Source organism: Pteropus vampyrus, unplaced genomic scaffold (assembly GCF_000151845.1).
Source record: "Pteropus vampyrus isolate Shadow unplaced genomic scaffold, Pvam_2.0 Scaffold154, whole genome shotgun sequence".
Taxonomy (NCBI): Eukaryota; Metazoa; Chordata; class Mammalia; order Chiroptera; family Pteropodidae; genus Pteropus; species Pteropus vampyrus.
In genome coordinates this window covers 1,389,968-1,407,480 of record NW_011888935.1, presented here as the reverse complement: position 1 = coordinate 1,407,480, position 17,513 = coordinate 1,389,968, and the positions used below count along the sequence as shown (strand labels likewise).

Here is a 17,513-nt window from a genome sequence, read left to right as displayed (position 1 = left end):
CTCGAGATGACAGATGAGTTTGATTGAATTTTGCATGATTTCCTCCCTTCAGACTCGGCATGTGTTGGGAAGAAGATTGAAAGAGAGTAGTTAAAAATGAGCAAAAATTCATTTTATCATAGCATCCAGCATGTGTTGGTTTCCCGACATGATTTTGTCACTTCTCAACACATTTAGTCAGCTGCTGCTCAGGGTGTATGATCCGGTCCCATCTCAATCAGGTGCCGCAAGCTCTTATCCCCAAGGGCCATTGAAGAAACCAAATGGTCTTCTGGGACAAGAGCCAGGAACTGGGAAAAGAAAGGAAAGGCTAAAACACATACGGAAGAGTAGAATCGGAAAAAGGGATGAGTGAGGGAAAAAAGCAGGAGCGAACAGCAGCACGTGAGTGAGAAAAGCGAGGGTTTGGATCCTGCCATTCAGGTCCAGGAAAGCCTTGAGCATCACTAGGAAGGAGGAAAAGTCCTTTTTCACACACACCCCGCAGGTCCTCCAGCTATGGTGGCCTCCTATGAGGCACAGACCAGTTTACGCTAACATTTCATTAAGTCATAGATTCATCCCAACAAAGCTCCGAAAATTTCTTTAAGGTCCATGAAATCCACATTACAGTTAAGGTCTTCCATAGGGGACCTCCCTTAGCATTACGAACTATGACTTTGGGTTTTAGCTGCAAGGTAGTTGTCTCTATAATAGTAATGGATATTCTATATTTACTTTTGGAGCCTTTCGGGCCACCTCCTATGCTGCCTGATTTCGTTTCTAGACCTTCTGTCTAGACCCCGAAGACTGGGTTCACTGGCCCCCTTTCCGCTCCCCCTGTAGTGCCCCACACACCCACACTCTAGAGCTTGCCACGCTCTTCCAGGGCTGGCTTCCCACTGGAGTGGAATGGAATGGGAGCTAGAGCATCTCAGTGCCCAGTACAGGGCCTAGCACGTACTTGGTGCTCACTAAATAACATGGAACAAACAAAGACATGAATGTCATTCACACTTGGAAACAACAGAATCAAGTTATAAGAGCCAGAACAGCTCATAAGACTCTCTACAAGATTTTGTGTCAGTGAAATTCTCCGATTGCTGATCAAAATGAATATTCCTTAAACCAAGATTTGGTCACTGGGTTACGCAACACTGAAATCTTGGTTCGTACCAATCTACCTCAAATTTACTGATAGTTTTAAATCAACAGGTCTACTTTGGTCAATGATTGAGTCCTACCGTCAAAACTCCGCTGTTTAAAATTTACAACTACTAAAAAAATAAAATAACATAAAATGTATAACTTCTTCTTCATAACATCTGCTGTTTCTTCTTTCCTTCCATCCTGTCACGACTGTCAACAGACATTTCTCCACAAATAGCCAGGCGCCTTACATGTTGGGTCCTGCACCTCGCCATGCCCCACATTTCCTTACATCTCTCTCAGGGGAGTAACGAGCCTGGGTCGGACCACTGCCCAAGCACAATTTTCCCCTCATGACATAAGCATAACATAAATTTTTTTTTTTTTTTTTTTTTGAGTAAAGAAGCCTGTTTCCCATCTGGCTACATACAAATCCTTCTTGCATACAAATCCCTTGCAAATTATTTTTCAGATTCCAAGGTTCATTAATTGAATTGAATCTGTTCCTAATTTTTAATTAAATCTGCATTTCTCCCAATAACCTTTGGAAAGATAGAAGCCACATTACCATATTGGAGAGAAGGGGGTCACAGAGCGAGACAGATATAAAAGAGAAGCACGAAATCATAAAGCAGGTTATCTTAGAAATTTATTTTTGTACCAAAAAAGTTAACATTCAAAGGCAACGTCTTTATTGTACAGTATAAAATAACTCCCACTAAATTAAAGCTGGGATCCTTTTTTTTTTTTGTTTTTTTTTTATTTTTTGCTGATAAGCCACGGATAACATTTAAAAAAAAAAAACCCAAAATTTTAAATTTGCATCCCTTGTAGAAAAAAACATCTGTTCAATAATTATATAAATACTCTCGACAGATTCCACTGGCCCATTACGTATCCTTTTTGGCTATGTCAGCTTTCTAAAGTCAATTAGCTTCTAAATTTGAAAGGCACCTGGTGGCCAACGTCCTGCTTGTTATTCAAGGCAAACATTTTCATTTTTGCATAGACTCGACAAGTCTGAAAAAGCTATTAAGTTAAAAAGAATGAAGAAATATAATACAGTTGATATTAGCAAACACTATTTTTCCCCCTTAGTTACACGTTTTCCACAGGGGGTTTAAAAAGTGCACCAGTTAAATATGTCTGTACATTTAGAACATTAAATATGTCAATAGCAAGACATTTTTAAATATTTTGAATCAAATACTATAGCACAAATATAATTTACAATACTTTGCACAGAAAACATTACATCTGAAATATAACTTTAGATATTATATAAAAATACATATATTTTCTCTCCTCATTAGAAAAAAAAAAAAGTATTTATTTGCAGGTTCTACCATGATGTAACAATTCAAAAGAACGTAACCTTTCAGATTACCATCCCTTTGCAATTCGATGACACCCTCTCTACTTCAGCTGCACAGTGGCACATGACCAAGGGCCAGACCCTTCCCCCGGCCCGAACGCAGTTTTGCATAAAGGCAACCATAATTGCTCCAACCTGGCTTAATTCTAGGAATTCATTACAAAATTTAAAAACCATTGTGTAAGAAAGCCTTCGGACTACACCACACCTCGAGTCCAACGTCTCCATTTGGCTGTAAATACACATGCTCTCTACAGAGTCAGAAGCTGAGAGAAAGTCTTCATCCTATACCGTTGTAGGCCATACCTCTTAGTAGTCTCACACACCTATGTACATCTTTCTTGGCTTGTTTTTTTAAAGTTTCTGTACATCCTAGGGAATACGTGATAATGCTCCAGAAAATGGGGGTCAATCTATATCTCGAACTTTAAAAGCCCCAAAGTACGTTGCGTCTTGATCTGGATCCAGTAGTGAAGGGTTGGAGACCTCGATGCTAATTTCTTCACCAGATCGTAACTTGAAAAAGCCTCCAACATTTATGGAGTAAAAATGGAATTCGGAGTTCCCTGACCAGTATTTGGTGCTTCCTCCTTTCATCAGGGTATGAGAACTTGGGATTTTGATGCTGGTTTTCGTGACATACACCATCAACTGAAGATACTCTGTGGCAAGGTCTCCCGAAGTTTCATGATGTCGAAAGCAAATGTTGGCATAGAGGTAATAAAAGCCATCTTGGTTGACTATTAGTTTTCCATTGCTGAAAGTCATGTTGGAGATCTTGGCCCAACCTCGGTCGTGGTACCAGGAAGACAGACTCACTTTGTGGGAACCTGAGGGGAGGAGAGAGAGGCACACAATTTCAAATCCGTCCCTTCGATGAGAAGGACATCGTCCCAATTCAGTGAGGCTGGAGAAAAACATAGCATCACTGGCATCGTTCCGACAGAATAGCTTCTCAGAATTTAGTTTCTAAAAGGGGAGAAATGCTTTAAGATGTACTTGGTGCTCTCTGCTAGGCATCTGAGATGATACAGAGACAAAAACTCATTTTTCTTGCCCTCAAGCTCCCTACAGAACACTCGGGAAAAGTATGGCATGTGTGCAGGTCGGAAGCAAGCCATGAACCCCGACAGAAAATGTGCACATAGTTGCTATGGAAATTCAAAGGAAGGAGAGAGAATTTCCTCCTAGAGGGATAGTGACTTTGTTGAGTTGCTCCTGAGCCTGAGCATTTACAGGAGGAATGCGATGCAGCCAACAGAGGCAGAAAGGTCATTCGAGGTTGAAGGAAGAAAATGGGCCAAAGGCAGTTGAGACAGGAAGAAAAAAATAAGTACAGGAAGAAGACTTTGATTTGACTCTACCTTCTCTTTCAATTCATGTAAAAACAGGAGACAGTCTGGGTCTCAGTAACTTTGACCAAAAGGTCAAACTCCTAAACCTATTCTCATCCCAAAGAACGCCCCTCCTCCAACAGCCCAAATGCCACCCAGGCTCACACAGCAGAAGACTTGATCCCAGAGAATGCACGACGAGAATCCTCTGGGCACTGCCCTCCCTGGGTCCACAACCTCACACGATCCTTTGTGACTCAACTATCACGAAATTCTCCCCAAAAGACCAGAATTCTGTTTTAGCCTCTTCTTATCCTAAAATGTTTTAGAAATTGTTCTAAAACAGAAGCAGTTTCTAAAGAATCTTCTAAACCAGTAGTGTGCCTAGTGTTTTTAATATTTCAGGCCTTTCATGCATCTTACTAGATCTTTAAAAATAATCACTACCTCTATGATAAACCCAACTCAACAACCACGTGTGCTTATGTGGACACCTGTTATCCAACAGGAAAAGGTATCAACTAGCAGGAGAAAAGTTGTTCTACTCTGGAAAGTTCAAAAACACATTTTTTTTTCCTTTAGAAAATTTTGTAAATACTTATGCTTGATTAATGTTGTCATCTTTGAGGATGTCAGCAAGGCAGAACAGAGCTGAGGAGTCGAAGGCCGGGTTTGGGATGAGCCTCCACAGCCAAAGAGAAGTCCTTTGCTGCCTGCCACCCACGAGAAGTCAGTGCACGGTGGGACTGAGGCTTGAAGTCGATCCCAGGGATCCAGTGGATTTCTGTGGATCCTCGGGAGATCTTCATAGAATCAGAATCACATTGTGGCTGTCTTCCCAGACTGGTCTGAGTTCTGGGGAGCCTTGAGCACCTGCAGCGTTCTCCAGAGAGCCACAGAAAGGACAGTGCTCGATTGATCCTGGAGAGCCACTGGGCAGTCTGGAATATGGTCTGGGGACCTCAAGACCAGGCTGTTCTGAACACCAACCAGGTGGTGGGGCAAGTGGAAAAAAGCTACACAGAGGCCAAGCTACAGTGGGGAACCCGCCGGGAGGCCTGCGAAGTGCCATCAGTTCCAATCTCTCTGTCCAGGGACCGTGTATTGACTGAAATCCACGTTTCAGTCATAGGAAGGAGCTAGAAGGAGCCCGAGACACCATCACAGGCACCGCTGCATCCGGGACCCATCGCAGCTCGTGCCATTTTCATCAGAGCTCCTATCTTAGGTTATCTCGAATCGAAGCATCCCAAATGTAAAGATCATCCCACGGTCCCAAGTGAATCAAGATGAGACAACAAGACTAGCCACCACATCCTCATAAACGCTAGTAAAGTCATTCCTCCAGGCTGGAAAATACCTTGACGAAGTTTAATAAAATTCAAGGTGTTTCCCATCTCATATGCTCCCATGTTTCCCTCCTTCTCGCTGACTCCTGTAGTCAATTCTTTACACAATCAATTATTTGCATTACGGTCTATTTCCCGTGATCCCTCTTAGAGAGGAGCAGAATGACAAAGGTGAAGCCTACCGTCTCAGCGGAGTCGATCCGCCAGTGTTAAGCCGGGGGCTCAGAGACATGGGCTGGCAAGGCAAGGACGCAGTACGAACGAGGCGGGGTGGAGGGCAGGACCTTGACCGCGTACCACTCCCACTGGAGGCTCAAGTCAAGCGAAGCATTGTCCTTATTCCTTATGAAACGTATCTGTTTTTATCCACTCGCTCATCCATTCGCTGATCAGTTCGGTCGATCAGTCATTCAGTCAGTGACTGCTGTGCTTTCTATGGGCATTCCCTCTGCCCTTGACTAAGAATTATATTGGGCAGTGTGCCCTCAAGGCACTTAACACTAGCAGTGGAGAAAATGACAATTGGGCACATACAGTGAAAAATACAACGTTTTCATTTCTGCATGTCCCGTAGCACACGGCTGAAATACAGTTAAAGCAACTGAAAGTGAACGCTGCCGAAGTCAGTGGCGATCAGAAGAGCTCCGCCCAGCAAGGGGACAAAGGAGCCAGAGGACAGGGGCGACCCGGATCGGATGTAGGGGGGCTGAGCAAAGGGAGGGTGTTGTCAGTGACGGGAGCTGTTCGAGCAAAGCATGGAATGACACAGCGCCCAGAGGAAAAGGGAGGAAAGCCATCTGCGTGAACGGGGCGGGGGGCGGGGGGACCCATGAACAGGCAGTAATGGGAGATAAGACAAGAAGATGACGCTGTGGTCAAGTCAGAGGGCCTCTCACGGCAAACCTGGGTTTCCGTCATTAATGCGGCAGGACGATGACCTCCTATCCCGCCCCCACCCCCAGCTCCTCAGGTCGTTGCTGTTGGAGGAGACCCCTCTGCCAATATTTAGCCTGAGGATCCCCTAAAGAAAGCCATGTATTCTGACCTCACAAAATACTTCCCAATACATTTTGTTTGAGAAGCTTTGCCAACGCATAAGCTAGCACTCAATATAGGCAGATTCTGATTTCTTTCTTATGTGTGAATGAGTATAAAACAGAGACCCAAAATCAACATACAGAATGAAAGCCATCTTTTTCTGAAATATCCAGGTCTGGCCCAAACTGGGAGATAAATGGACTCTAGGGGCTGTTGGGCCGGCCAGAGAAGCAAATTCTATTTTCTTAAGCAGAAGCATACACTAATTCATTTCGCTCAGTCTCGAACTCAATAACTATCAGAAAATAACCAGGACTTTTGTCTTTGTCTTTGTCTTTGGCAATGATTCGATGCTTAGGGGAGAGAGCTTTGCAACTAAAACATGCTTGCGATTGCCAAACAGATTTTGGCACACAGTCTAATGCGATATTTATCATATGCCCTTTAAAATGAACCGGAAAAAAAAAAAAACGCAGAGTACATTCGCAGCACATACAGCTGATATATCAGTATTAATTTGATTGTCTTTGCTAACATGCAAAATAGTTTTACACTCAGAAAATTAGTGTAGCTCTATGTAAGGCGCACATACACACAGAGAGAAAATGTGTTTACGAAGCCAGTAGCTGGGATGGGAGAGATAGTTTAGGAAAATCTTCTAAAACCTGAAGTCTTGTCTTCTCATTTTTTGTGCCTGCGGTCAGGAAAAATCCCTCTCACTATAATAGTTGCTTCTAAATTGTTTACTAAAACTCGCAATTTTTTAACTCCAAGAAAAACCTGCCTTAAATCATTTTTAAAACAAACTGGAATATGTACAATTATTTAATTAAACAAATAATAGTAACAAGTTGCATTCACTGGGCACATACCATATGCCAGCTTCCACATAGGAGTGTTAATACATTACTTCATTAAATCTTCACAGCTACCCCGTAAGGTAGATACCATCACCATCCCAGTGAAGAAGCTGAGATGCAAATTATTCCCACAATTTGCCCAAGGTCACATCGTCAGTAAGGGGTACCGCGGGGCCTCCAGCCCGGGCACTCAGACTTCAGAGCCCCTGCCTGTTACAACTGCATTAATCTACTTCTTTGAGAAAAAGAACATCAGGGTTCTGACTTAATTTCCCCTTGGTAAAGCCAACTGGCCACAGGTACTTATGGAATGACCTACAGTGTAAAAAGCATGGACACGGGAATGAACTAGAGTGGAATTCAACTTCTATCGCCGCCGCCACTGTGACCTCGAGTAGGTAAACTGTGTGCACCTCCATTTACCTGTCTACAAAATCTGAGTGGTGGTCAGTATCTTGCAGGGTTATAGTCAGGGCCGGAGATGATGACACAGAGTGAAATGCCTGATACATAGTGTATGTTGGATAAACGGCATGATATTACTAATAATAATGCTCAGTTGTCACGCTATCATGATGTTCTTTTGGATGCTGACCTACCCCGAGGTGGAGTACGTGGTGGGGATGATAAGATGAAACAGCTGAAGCATTAAGGTCGATGCAGGCACAGAGCTCGGGGTGTCCCCATTTCCTAAAGACAACAGGTCTCCAGTCCACTGAGTAAATTCTCACCCTGGAGAAGGAGGAGCGCGTCTCATTGTCTAAAGGGCTGTTGCCTCTCAAATATCACTCTGTCAAGCCCGTACCTGGAACTCTGCAGAAGATGGTTGAGTACGTGACTGCCTGGATGAATTCATGCAACCTAGCGATGGAGGTACGTCAACTTTAGTTTGGGTAAATATAGGTGAGCATAATAAGGGATTGTCCTTCCCAGCTACACAATTTCAACTGGCACTCATTTAAAATAAACACACTCTGATGATCTGAAATGAATATGGTGATGACGTCCATTCTGGCATGATCGAGAATCACTATTTTCACAATGTGGATCGTTAACTGAAGACTGAATGATCTTTTTTTGATCTAGAAGTTCCGGGTTCTCAAAAATTCAGTAGAGGTTTTGAGTATACAAATGGCTGATCAATGACTCCTGACATACTTCTTTCAGGCTGGATGGAAATGGAACTTACCTGACGGAATGTCAGTGGCATTAATGGTGAGATGAGCAAAAGGCTGAGCATCCGGCTTGCCCCTCCTGGCCAGATCTAACCAGGCACTGTCTACTGTAGCTGGAGATGAGAGAAACCACGTTAGCTCAAAGAGCAGTAACCCCATGGGATTCTGGATACTCATACAGATCCATGCTTACCTTTCTCTGCTCTGATGTGTTGGGATCTAACGATATGTTGTAATTCCTGAAATAAAAAGGAAAAAAAACTCTTATGTATACACTCGTTCTTTTGATAAAGCAGTAAAAATCCAGGACTCTGGGACATACAATAAACTAATCTTCTTTCTTTCAAACTATGCTGGAAGTACATGGGGAGTAAAGTTCCTTGATGTTCTAGGTAGCTATGAAAAGAAGCTCATCCCAGAGCATTAAGCTGATGAGCTTAAAAGGTAGACCGCACACAGTCTAACGAAGTACTTTGGACAATAAGAGGAAATAAAAACAACATAATTATAAAACATGGAATAATTGAACATAATTAAAAATTCGTAGCAGGTACACAAATGGAGATGAAGTTAACTAGGGAAATAACAATTACCGCAGAACATCAGACACTCTTAAATCTTAAGGGAGACTCTTTTCATGTCTATGTCATCAATAAATCCCTGTTATAACACTGACTGTCAGCCTGCAGGAAAGAGAATGATGCCTAGCTCCCACCGGCTAACTTTTTTATTTTAAAAAGTCACAGTGTGTTTGAAATGCTATACAAAAGTCTAAGAGCTTTTAGAGTAGCAATAATTAACTTAAAATATTGCTGCAAACAGAGGTGCAGAAGCGCGAGGCAGAAAAAGAAAGAACGTAAGTATATAAAGAGCACAGGTAATTGCATATGTCAATTTGAGCCCTGAGAACGAAGGGTCTCGTAGGTGACTGCGTGCCCACCGGAATCAAGACCTTAGCCACCATTAACTAGGAAGCTGGAGTGGACAGGACCTCGGGCTTTGACCTCAGTCCAAACCCCCGCTCAGCCACCTACTTAGAGTGAGGATATGAACAGCATCTCTATCATAAGGTGATTGCAAAGAGTCAATGAGATGACGCATGCAGGCACTTAGCAGAGCATCAGGTAAATTCATACATCTCAATACCAGAATCATTTTGGAGAGAGTCCTAATTTCTGTGATTGGGATGACCATGCATGCTAAGCATGCCTCCTCCATGATGTTTAAAAGATAAGCCACAGGGCTTAAGCTGAGTGTCTGAAGAGGAGTGCTCTGAGATAGAGGATAGGTAGGTAGGTAGGTAGGTAGGTAGGTAGATAGATAGATAGATAGATAGATAGATAGATAGATAGATAGATAGACGATAGGTAGGTAGGTAGGTAAGTAGATAGGTAGGTAGGTAGGTAGGTAGGTAGATAGATAGATAGACAGACAGACAGATAGATAGATGATAGGTAGGTAGATAGGTAGATAGATATAGATAAATAGATAAGATAGATGATAGACAGATGATAGATAGATACTATAACACAACTTCAACTGTCAACAATTGGAAGGATTCTAGAGATAAAACAACACTGATTCTTTTGTCTGCCTTCAGGAACCCCAAGAGAGATGAGAATCTATTCCTAAAGAAATCACAGTGGGATCGACTTTTAGAAAGAAGCCTTAGGGTCTTGTCCATGGCCGCCTCCTACACGTGCCTTGACACTGCACTGCACAAGAGAAGGGCCTTTGTGCTAGCTCGGCAGTTCTCAGACTGGAGCATGCATCACAGTCTCTCTGAGTGCATCCGAAATGGTTTCTGACCCCAGAGGTCCGGGTAGGGTCTCAGAATTTGCACCTCTAACAGGTGAGCTGATGCTGTTGGCCTGGGGCTTCAGTTTAAGAAAAGCAATCCCTTTCTTAAAGACCGCAGAGATGGGCAAATCTGAGATTTTCTGAAAGCTTGAGACCCAAGCCAGAGAAGTGACAGACGAGTCACCAACCACGTGGGCAGGACAAGTTTGTTCTCTCCCACTTGGAAGTGAAACTCTCCTGTCCATTTAATCAGTGGTTTCTAGCCTGGAGCTGTCACAGAACCTTCCCGTTACAAGAAAATTCAATAAACAGTATCATTCAGAAGCACATTCAGTGTCTGCTATTAAAAAAAAAAAAGTAGTGTCATGACCCCGGAAGAATTAAAACTCTCGCTAGAGACTCATGGGGTTCTGCTGCTTTCATCCGTTGTTGGGTAGCCGAGGAATGCAATTGCTCTCAGAAACCCCACGGGGACGTTTCACTGTGAAAAACGGAGTGCACGATGTGTCTACAATCTCAGGCTACAAAAAGTGTATTTTCAATATCGGTCCCTATATCCCCACCCTGCCCCCAACTTTCTGTACTCCGACATCGTTGTTATTGACCTGCAGAGATAACAACCACAAACATAACAGTCTTCTAAGACCACACTTAGAGAGTGCTCTGGCCCCAAACCCAGCCGGTCTACCTCAATTAGATATTGAATTGGTAGTTTTTAAGAGAAACTCCCCCAGCAGGTAATAATTGAGTGTTCCCATGAACGGCTGTTTGCTGACATCTCTTTTTAGTCATAGATTTGTTATACTCTCACAATTGATGTATATTCCGCATATGGAAAATTAAATAATCCCTGATATTCACAGCCAACCAGGGGTTTCCCTTATATTATCACATTTGATTCTTACTAGAATCAGAGGCTGGGTACCTATTACTAACCTCATTTTTCAGACTGGGAGACGGAGGCAAAGATAAAGCTGGAACTTGAACCTGTGCCTTCTGACTCTTCTTCTGGAGCTACGAGACCACACCCCTTTTACAGGACACTGTCATCCAATGCTTTCCCGGGAGACAGGAGGAAAGCACCAAAGGACGGTGATGGTGATGGGGCTCAGAACACGTTACCCCCAAATACGGTACCTCGGCAAGCTGAACACTTTCAGGTGAGAAAATGTGAGAAGCGGCAGGTGCAGGAGGGGCTCCCTGACTTCCTCCTTCTCTCCCGAAGCAGATCATAAGACCCTCATGTGGGAGATGCCCTCTCTACACCCAGAGGAAAGGAGCATCTTTAGTTTTAAAACCCAGGATGCTGCGAACAATCAGAAGGAGCAGGTTTTGCCAAGTTTTCCCCAGGTTACTGCCCTTGGCTCATGACCTTCTGTCCTGCCACGTCCTCCCACGCTGGAATCCCACTCTTCATCAAACCTAGTATAAGCGTTCGAGCTAACCTTTTCTTCAGGTCTCTATCTCCTTCTGTAGGTTCCCATGAGACATAAAACTTTAATAAATGTGCACGCTTTGCTCTTGTTCATCTGTCTTTTGTCAGTCTTATTTACAGGGCCCCAGCTGGAGAACCTAGGAAGGTACGGAGAAAAAGATCTTTTTTCTCTTCCTTACACCTGTCAAGAAATCCTTAGAGGGAAGTTCTCTGACTAGAGTCTGACAGAAAGGAGCCCCTGCATCAGGAAATATGGCCCCAGAATTCCCAGGGGCTTCAGAAAACGACCGGCCGAGCCATGCTCAGGGCTAAGCTGGTGAATGCCCCGAACTAAGCTCTGCAGAGCCTGGGCATGGGGGTGAGGGGCACCATGTCCCCAAATGTGACTCTGTCAAGTTCACCCCACAGAGCAGGAGCCACTCTGTTTTGTCGTTTTTCTCAGATACTTTCCTACGTACATCCCCAAGCACAGGTCTTTCTGGAATTCCCTCCTAGTTAATGTCTCATGTTCAAGATTATGGGAGACTCTTCTGAAGGAGTTGCCAGATTCACCTGACTGACAATTCCATGTATTTTCCGAGCTTTGAATTTACATTTATTCTCATCCATATTAATCCTCCTCTTCTGCTACATTCGTTGGAGTGTTTTAAAATTTGCAGATTTCTTTACTTCCCAGTCTCACCATTCAGACATTGCTTCTGCTTACTTTGAATTGAGAAAGTTCTGATCACCTAATTTTGGGGAAACACCACATAGAACATCCTAATTCCTCTCTTCTGAACAAATTATTCGGATGCAAGAGAGATTTTTTAAAAAATGTTCTGTGTGTTTTAATTTACTTTAAATCCAGATGTACATTTATTAAAAAAAAAAAAAACAGTTAACTCTGGATGAACATCCATGCAATCATATGTTGTCTAAACTATCAGAACTGATAGTTTAGACAACACAGATTTGCACAGAAGTGTAGATAGCTTTGACACACCTCCCAGCAAACTCTAGCAGAAGCCAGAAACAGTTTCCAACAGTTCTAAATATGCTGGGCAAACAGCCTTTCCTGCAATCTTCTCTTAACCAACAACCACTGGAGAACCCAGATCCTGCTCCCCAGGGTGACCAGAGATCTGTCTTCTCAGAATACGGCATGTACTGTATCCGTCACGTGCAAAGGACAAAAAGAATTGCCTTCTGGGTTCTATAAACTACCCATGACAACTAGGATCATTACCTCCACGTTACTAAGAATATTCACGTGAACGAATGAACTTATTTATGGTCCCACTGTAACAAGTAGGCTTTTCAGTGAATTTATGCACTTTTAGATAAGCATACTTTGGGCCTAATTTATGACAGCGTCATTTCATCCTTCAAAACAGGACAAAAAGGAAAAGCGAACCTCTGGTGGGCAGCCAAAGAAATCGCGGCCAATTCGAGGATGAGAGAAATCCTCTGACATACTGCCACCTAGTGGACACTGGCCAAATGGACATGCCTGAGGCGCCACAGGGATGCGAAACTGCCCTCCGCCCCCCGCCAGTCTAAAGACAGGAGATGAGGAAATGTCACAGCATTTTTTTTAAAATCTTCTCATCGTGGTATTTTCCTATTTAGACTGCATTAACTTTTCATCTTTGCCATCAGAGTACATTTGAACAGACAAGAAAAAAAACCGATAATGATTTTTTTGGTTTTTAATCTCAACTTCTGGTTCACGCACAGAAAAATGTCGGGATTTCACAATTTCTCCTCCAGGAAAGAAAGGACACGGAAGATCAATGCGATTGTGTCACCGTGGTCTCCAGGACTGCTTTTCTTCAACTTCTGAACTCCACATCCACCGAGTGCGACCCCAAGGGTCATGACAGGCGAACTTGAAGAGCGAGGACCTTGAGCTCCGCCTGTAGGGACCCGGCTGATGCTCACCTTTTAGAACATTCTAGGATCTTTTGCCAAACAGAGTGAGGAGGGAGACGTTCCGGAACCAGCTCAATCTCGATTAGTCAGGGCCACTTAAAAGAGACCGTGCTGTATAAGAATAAATACAAACACCTAAGAGAACTTTCAGCTCCTTTGAGAATTATGGGAATTTTGCCCCAAGGAATTTTGCCCCAAGGAATTTCAACATTTACAACAAACGCTAAGCTTCCCTTTGCAAACTCGGCTTGGATCAACTGCCCCGAACAGGACTCGGATAGCATTCCAGTTCAAGAGAGAATGTTAGTAAATTGGTCTTAAGTTAGTTCGACTGCAGTATTTATTGTTTTTTGTTTTGTTTTTTTGTTTTGTTTTGTCTTACAAAATAATATAAATAGATCTAAGCTCCCGCTGAGGACATTCCCAGCTGTAAAGATTCCCTGAAAAGGTCACATTGCTGGGGTCTGGGTTTATCAGACTGAAAACCTCACCCGCGCATTGAGATGTGAACTGTGTGATCCACGTGGTACCTGTCAATCAGAGCACAGAAGCAATTTGTACAGCCAGATGCTTCAGGAGCCACTGGCACCAGCTCGTAGCCTATCTCAGGTGGCTGCCACCCTCCTCAACTCCAGCAGCAGCTGCAGAGGCATCTGGCTGGCTGAACAAGGATTTAACACCCCGTTTGCCAGATATAATACAGGGTTCAGACACTTGTTAACATATGTAATGCATTTATTTTAACATCTTAATGATACCCTTCACGTAATTCTTCTCCAACCTAGTTGCTTGAATGGTGCATTCATCAGCCGAGTTAGCACATGAATGCCACACATGGGTTGTTTCTGAAAATGAATAGCCGGTTGCCTTTTCCTGCAGGGAAGTCCTGCCGACTCCCACCTTGTAAATAGCTGGGAAACCCACCCCTCCCCTCCAGCAATAGGGCCGCTGCCTTCCCCCAGGCTCCCGACATTTCTCCCTAGGAGTAGAGTGTGACCTCCTAGTCCTGAGGGCCCATGGGATCCTGGCCTTGCCCTTCTGAAAATCCTGCAGGGGATGCCTGCAGACCTCGGAACCAGGTCACGTCCCTTCCCGGGCTAATAGGGCCTGACGAGGAGAAAATTCTGAAACATTCTACGTTAAAATTACAGCAGCCGGCGAGCGAGAGGAAGAGACGGAACAGCCGGCCTGTCAATGGCTGTGGACCGGCTCGGACAAGAGGCTGCTCACATCCCCGTGCATCTGCTGGAACTTGGCATTGATTCCCGGGTGGCTATTTCTGCAGAACCTCCCAGCCAGGCACCGCCCGCATCCAGGGCCCCTGCTTCCTGGATACAGGTGGGCTTTCCAGTTCGCTGCCCATAGCCACCCCACCAGGAGCAGACGTTTCTTGTTGGAGGACTCTGCGCCTGTCCCAGAGCTGGCCTGGCTTCACTTTCTCCCACCCCTGTGCCTACAGCTCATGGAAATTCTTCCTGGGACTTACGTCTTTCTACCCATTTCCTCCACTAGACAGATAAAAACGTTTGCAAACATAGACGATGGACATGTTGTCTTCCCTAGTGGCCATGCAGCAAAACCATTCTTTTTTTTTTTTTGCTAGCAATGACATAATAAACCCTTTCTTTTAGAGACTGTTAATTTTTTTTGTTTAACAGGCCTGGCACAACTGGGCTGCCTACTGGTTCAGGGTCTCCCACTATTCCTTCCCTGAACCTCGAAACTCTACCTCCCCGAAGGAGCCCCTAGGTTCCAGCCACAGCGAACTACTTGGAGTTTTTCCCCAAGTATCCTGCCCTCCGGATCCTTGGGACCTTGTGCACACCTGCTCCCTCAGAGGGCTGCCTTACTGTCTTATCAACAGCCCGTTCATTGTAAAGGTTTTGTCTCCATGATGTTCTTGGTCTGGGGGCACAGGAAGACTACTCACCAGCTGTTCGCGACAGCTGAAGAGACGGGGTTAGAGCCCACGTCTCGGGCGTCTCAGCCGCTTGCTTTCCTCCTCCCTGATGCACACACTGACCTTCAACTCCACAGAACGTGGCGGGATATTTCATATGCACCTGGATGGAGCTGGAGACACCCCAGTTCCATATGCAGAGTCAATGGTGACCGTTCAAAAACACCTCGAAGCGAAGAGCTTTAAGAGCAAAATATGACCTGTCACTTATATTATGTATTATGAATGGCGACTGTGCTCCTCGGCCAGGGTCCTAGGACTAGAGAGGACAGGAGCCCTGGGGAAGGGGATGGCTCCTCACTGCCCCCGCTGGGGGGAGCGGGGTCAGCCTCCCAGCAAGCAGCAGGGGAGAGGACAGGGTTCTAGGGCCCAGGCCAGCCCAACCATGAAGGCGAGAGCCATCTCTGACTTCAATTTGTAACCTTACATTTTGAGCCCCCAAATTCTTTATTTCTTAATATAAACTACTGATTTTAAAAAGTTCTCCCAAAGCCAAAGTCTTCTCAACGTGCCTTCTACCTCCCCACTCCCTGGAGTACCCCCTCTTCACCTCCTAATCTCTTCACCTCCTAAGAGAATCAGCTGTCACCATCTCAGGGCCATCTCTGAAAACTCTCAGCGAAGAACTTGACCAAAACGCAGACCTTTCTCCTCCTCCCACCCCGAGTACGGCCACCGGGGACTCATTTCTCCCAGAAGAAGTCTGCTGATTGGAAAAGCATGTCTTTGCAAACAGATAATGCATCCCTACCCTCCAAAGGGCTGAGGAAGAGAGGGCCCTGGTTTTCCTAAAACGGAGTGATGGAATGCTTTCCTGGCAGTGTGATGGCTGCTGGGAATAGAACACGTGTTCATATTGTTTAATCTTCACAGTTTAAATGAGGAAGCTTCTGCTACAGCTAAAGGTCCCCTTGGGTTTTCATAAAGTGGTCTTATGACAGCAATATTAGTCTTCATAAAGAAGTTGACTGTAAAGCGTCTGGCGCCGTAGTGGGTATTAAACAAGTATAATCGCAGGGCTAGGCGGAGTGACTGCGGTGTGGCAGGTTGGGTTCCCAGGGCCCCTTGTCTCTGCTGCTTGAAACCTCGTCATGCCACCTCACACTGTCAGAGCTTTTGACAGTCACGAAGCCTCGTCTCCTCAGAAGAAGGCTCGTTCTCACTCATCCTCCCCAAAGCGTTTCTGATCACTAGGATGAGACTCAGAGAGGACAGGTACCAGGCCAGCTGCTGTGGACAAATGAGGCCAGAGGGAAGGGGACAGAGTGGCCAGGGAAGGGCCTCCAGACCCAAGATCCCTAATGTGTTCACATCCCCAAGAGGGAAGAAGCTTCCCTCTTGAAAAAGCAGGGAAAACGCTGTACTTGGGAGTGACCTCTGACCCCTTACGAATGATGATGTGGCTATTAACCAACCAGCCACCTGCTTAGCACCGCAGCAGGGGGGGCCGGGGAGGGGCACGGCCAAGGGAGGGAGCTTCGGGCCCCTTCACTTTGGGGGAGGTCACTGGGCACAGGCAGTGAGCAGCCTGGAGACCCATGGGCTGGAAGGAGGTTTCCAGAACTCGGGACTTTGTGTTTGGTGTCCAGCTGTTCAGGCCTCATCCGATGACCACAGGGGCCACCGAAGGAGTTTTTAAGCAGGAGAAGAAGCGAGCGGCATGTTCGGAAGTGCATTTTAGAAGTCACAGCTGTGGAGAGGATGGGCCAGAGACTGTGAAATCATGGACGAGGTGGCCGCTGCGCTGATCCGGGCAAGAAATGACGGTGACACCTGTATTAAGCGGACAGTACCAGCGACACAGCATGGAGAGAAGTATGTGAAGGTTCTGTGCAGAGGTAGAAGTCACAGGATGGGGGTAACGTGACGAGTCACTGCGTAAGCGTGTTTCCGGCCCGGGGGACGTGGATGATGGTACCGTCCTCACCATGACAGAGCAGATCGCACGACAAGCAGGTGCGGGCACCGAGGAGCGAGCACGCGTTCACCGGAACCTTCCGGTGAGTACAAGTCTTACGGTTTGTGATTACCAGAGTTGTTTCTACTGCCGCTGCTGCTGCTACCAGCACTACTACGACCACCGTCAACACGACTACTACGAACACCACCACTACCGCCAGCACCACTACACTACTACTATCACCA

At 45.2% G+C, this 17,513-nt stretch overlaps 1 protein-coding gene across 1 annotated transcript in view; it reads right to left on the bottom strand.

Moving 5' to 3' along the window:
- Positions 1-2,472: 2,472 nt before the first annotated feature.
- TNFSF11 (TNF superfamily member 11) overlaps positions 2,473-17,513 on the bottom strand; it is a 24,523-nt gene continuing 9,482 nt past the window's right edge. The window contains exons 2-4 of the mRNA XM_011369753.1: positions 8,453-8,498; positions 8,274-8,372; positions 2,473-3,333 (exon numbers count right to left, since the gene is read on the bottom strand). Of these exons, the coding sequence (XP_011368055.1) occupies positions 2,912-3,333; positions 8,274-8,372; positions 8,453-8,498 (567 nt within the window). The 3' untranslated portion in view covers positions 2,473-2,911. The remainder of the gene's footprint in view (positions 3,334-8,273; positions 8,373-8,452; positions 8,499-17,513) is intronic.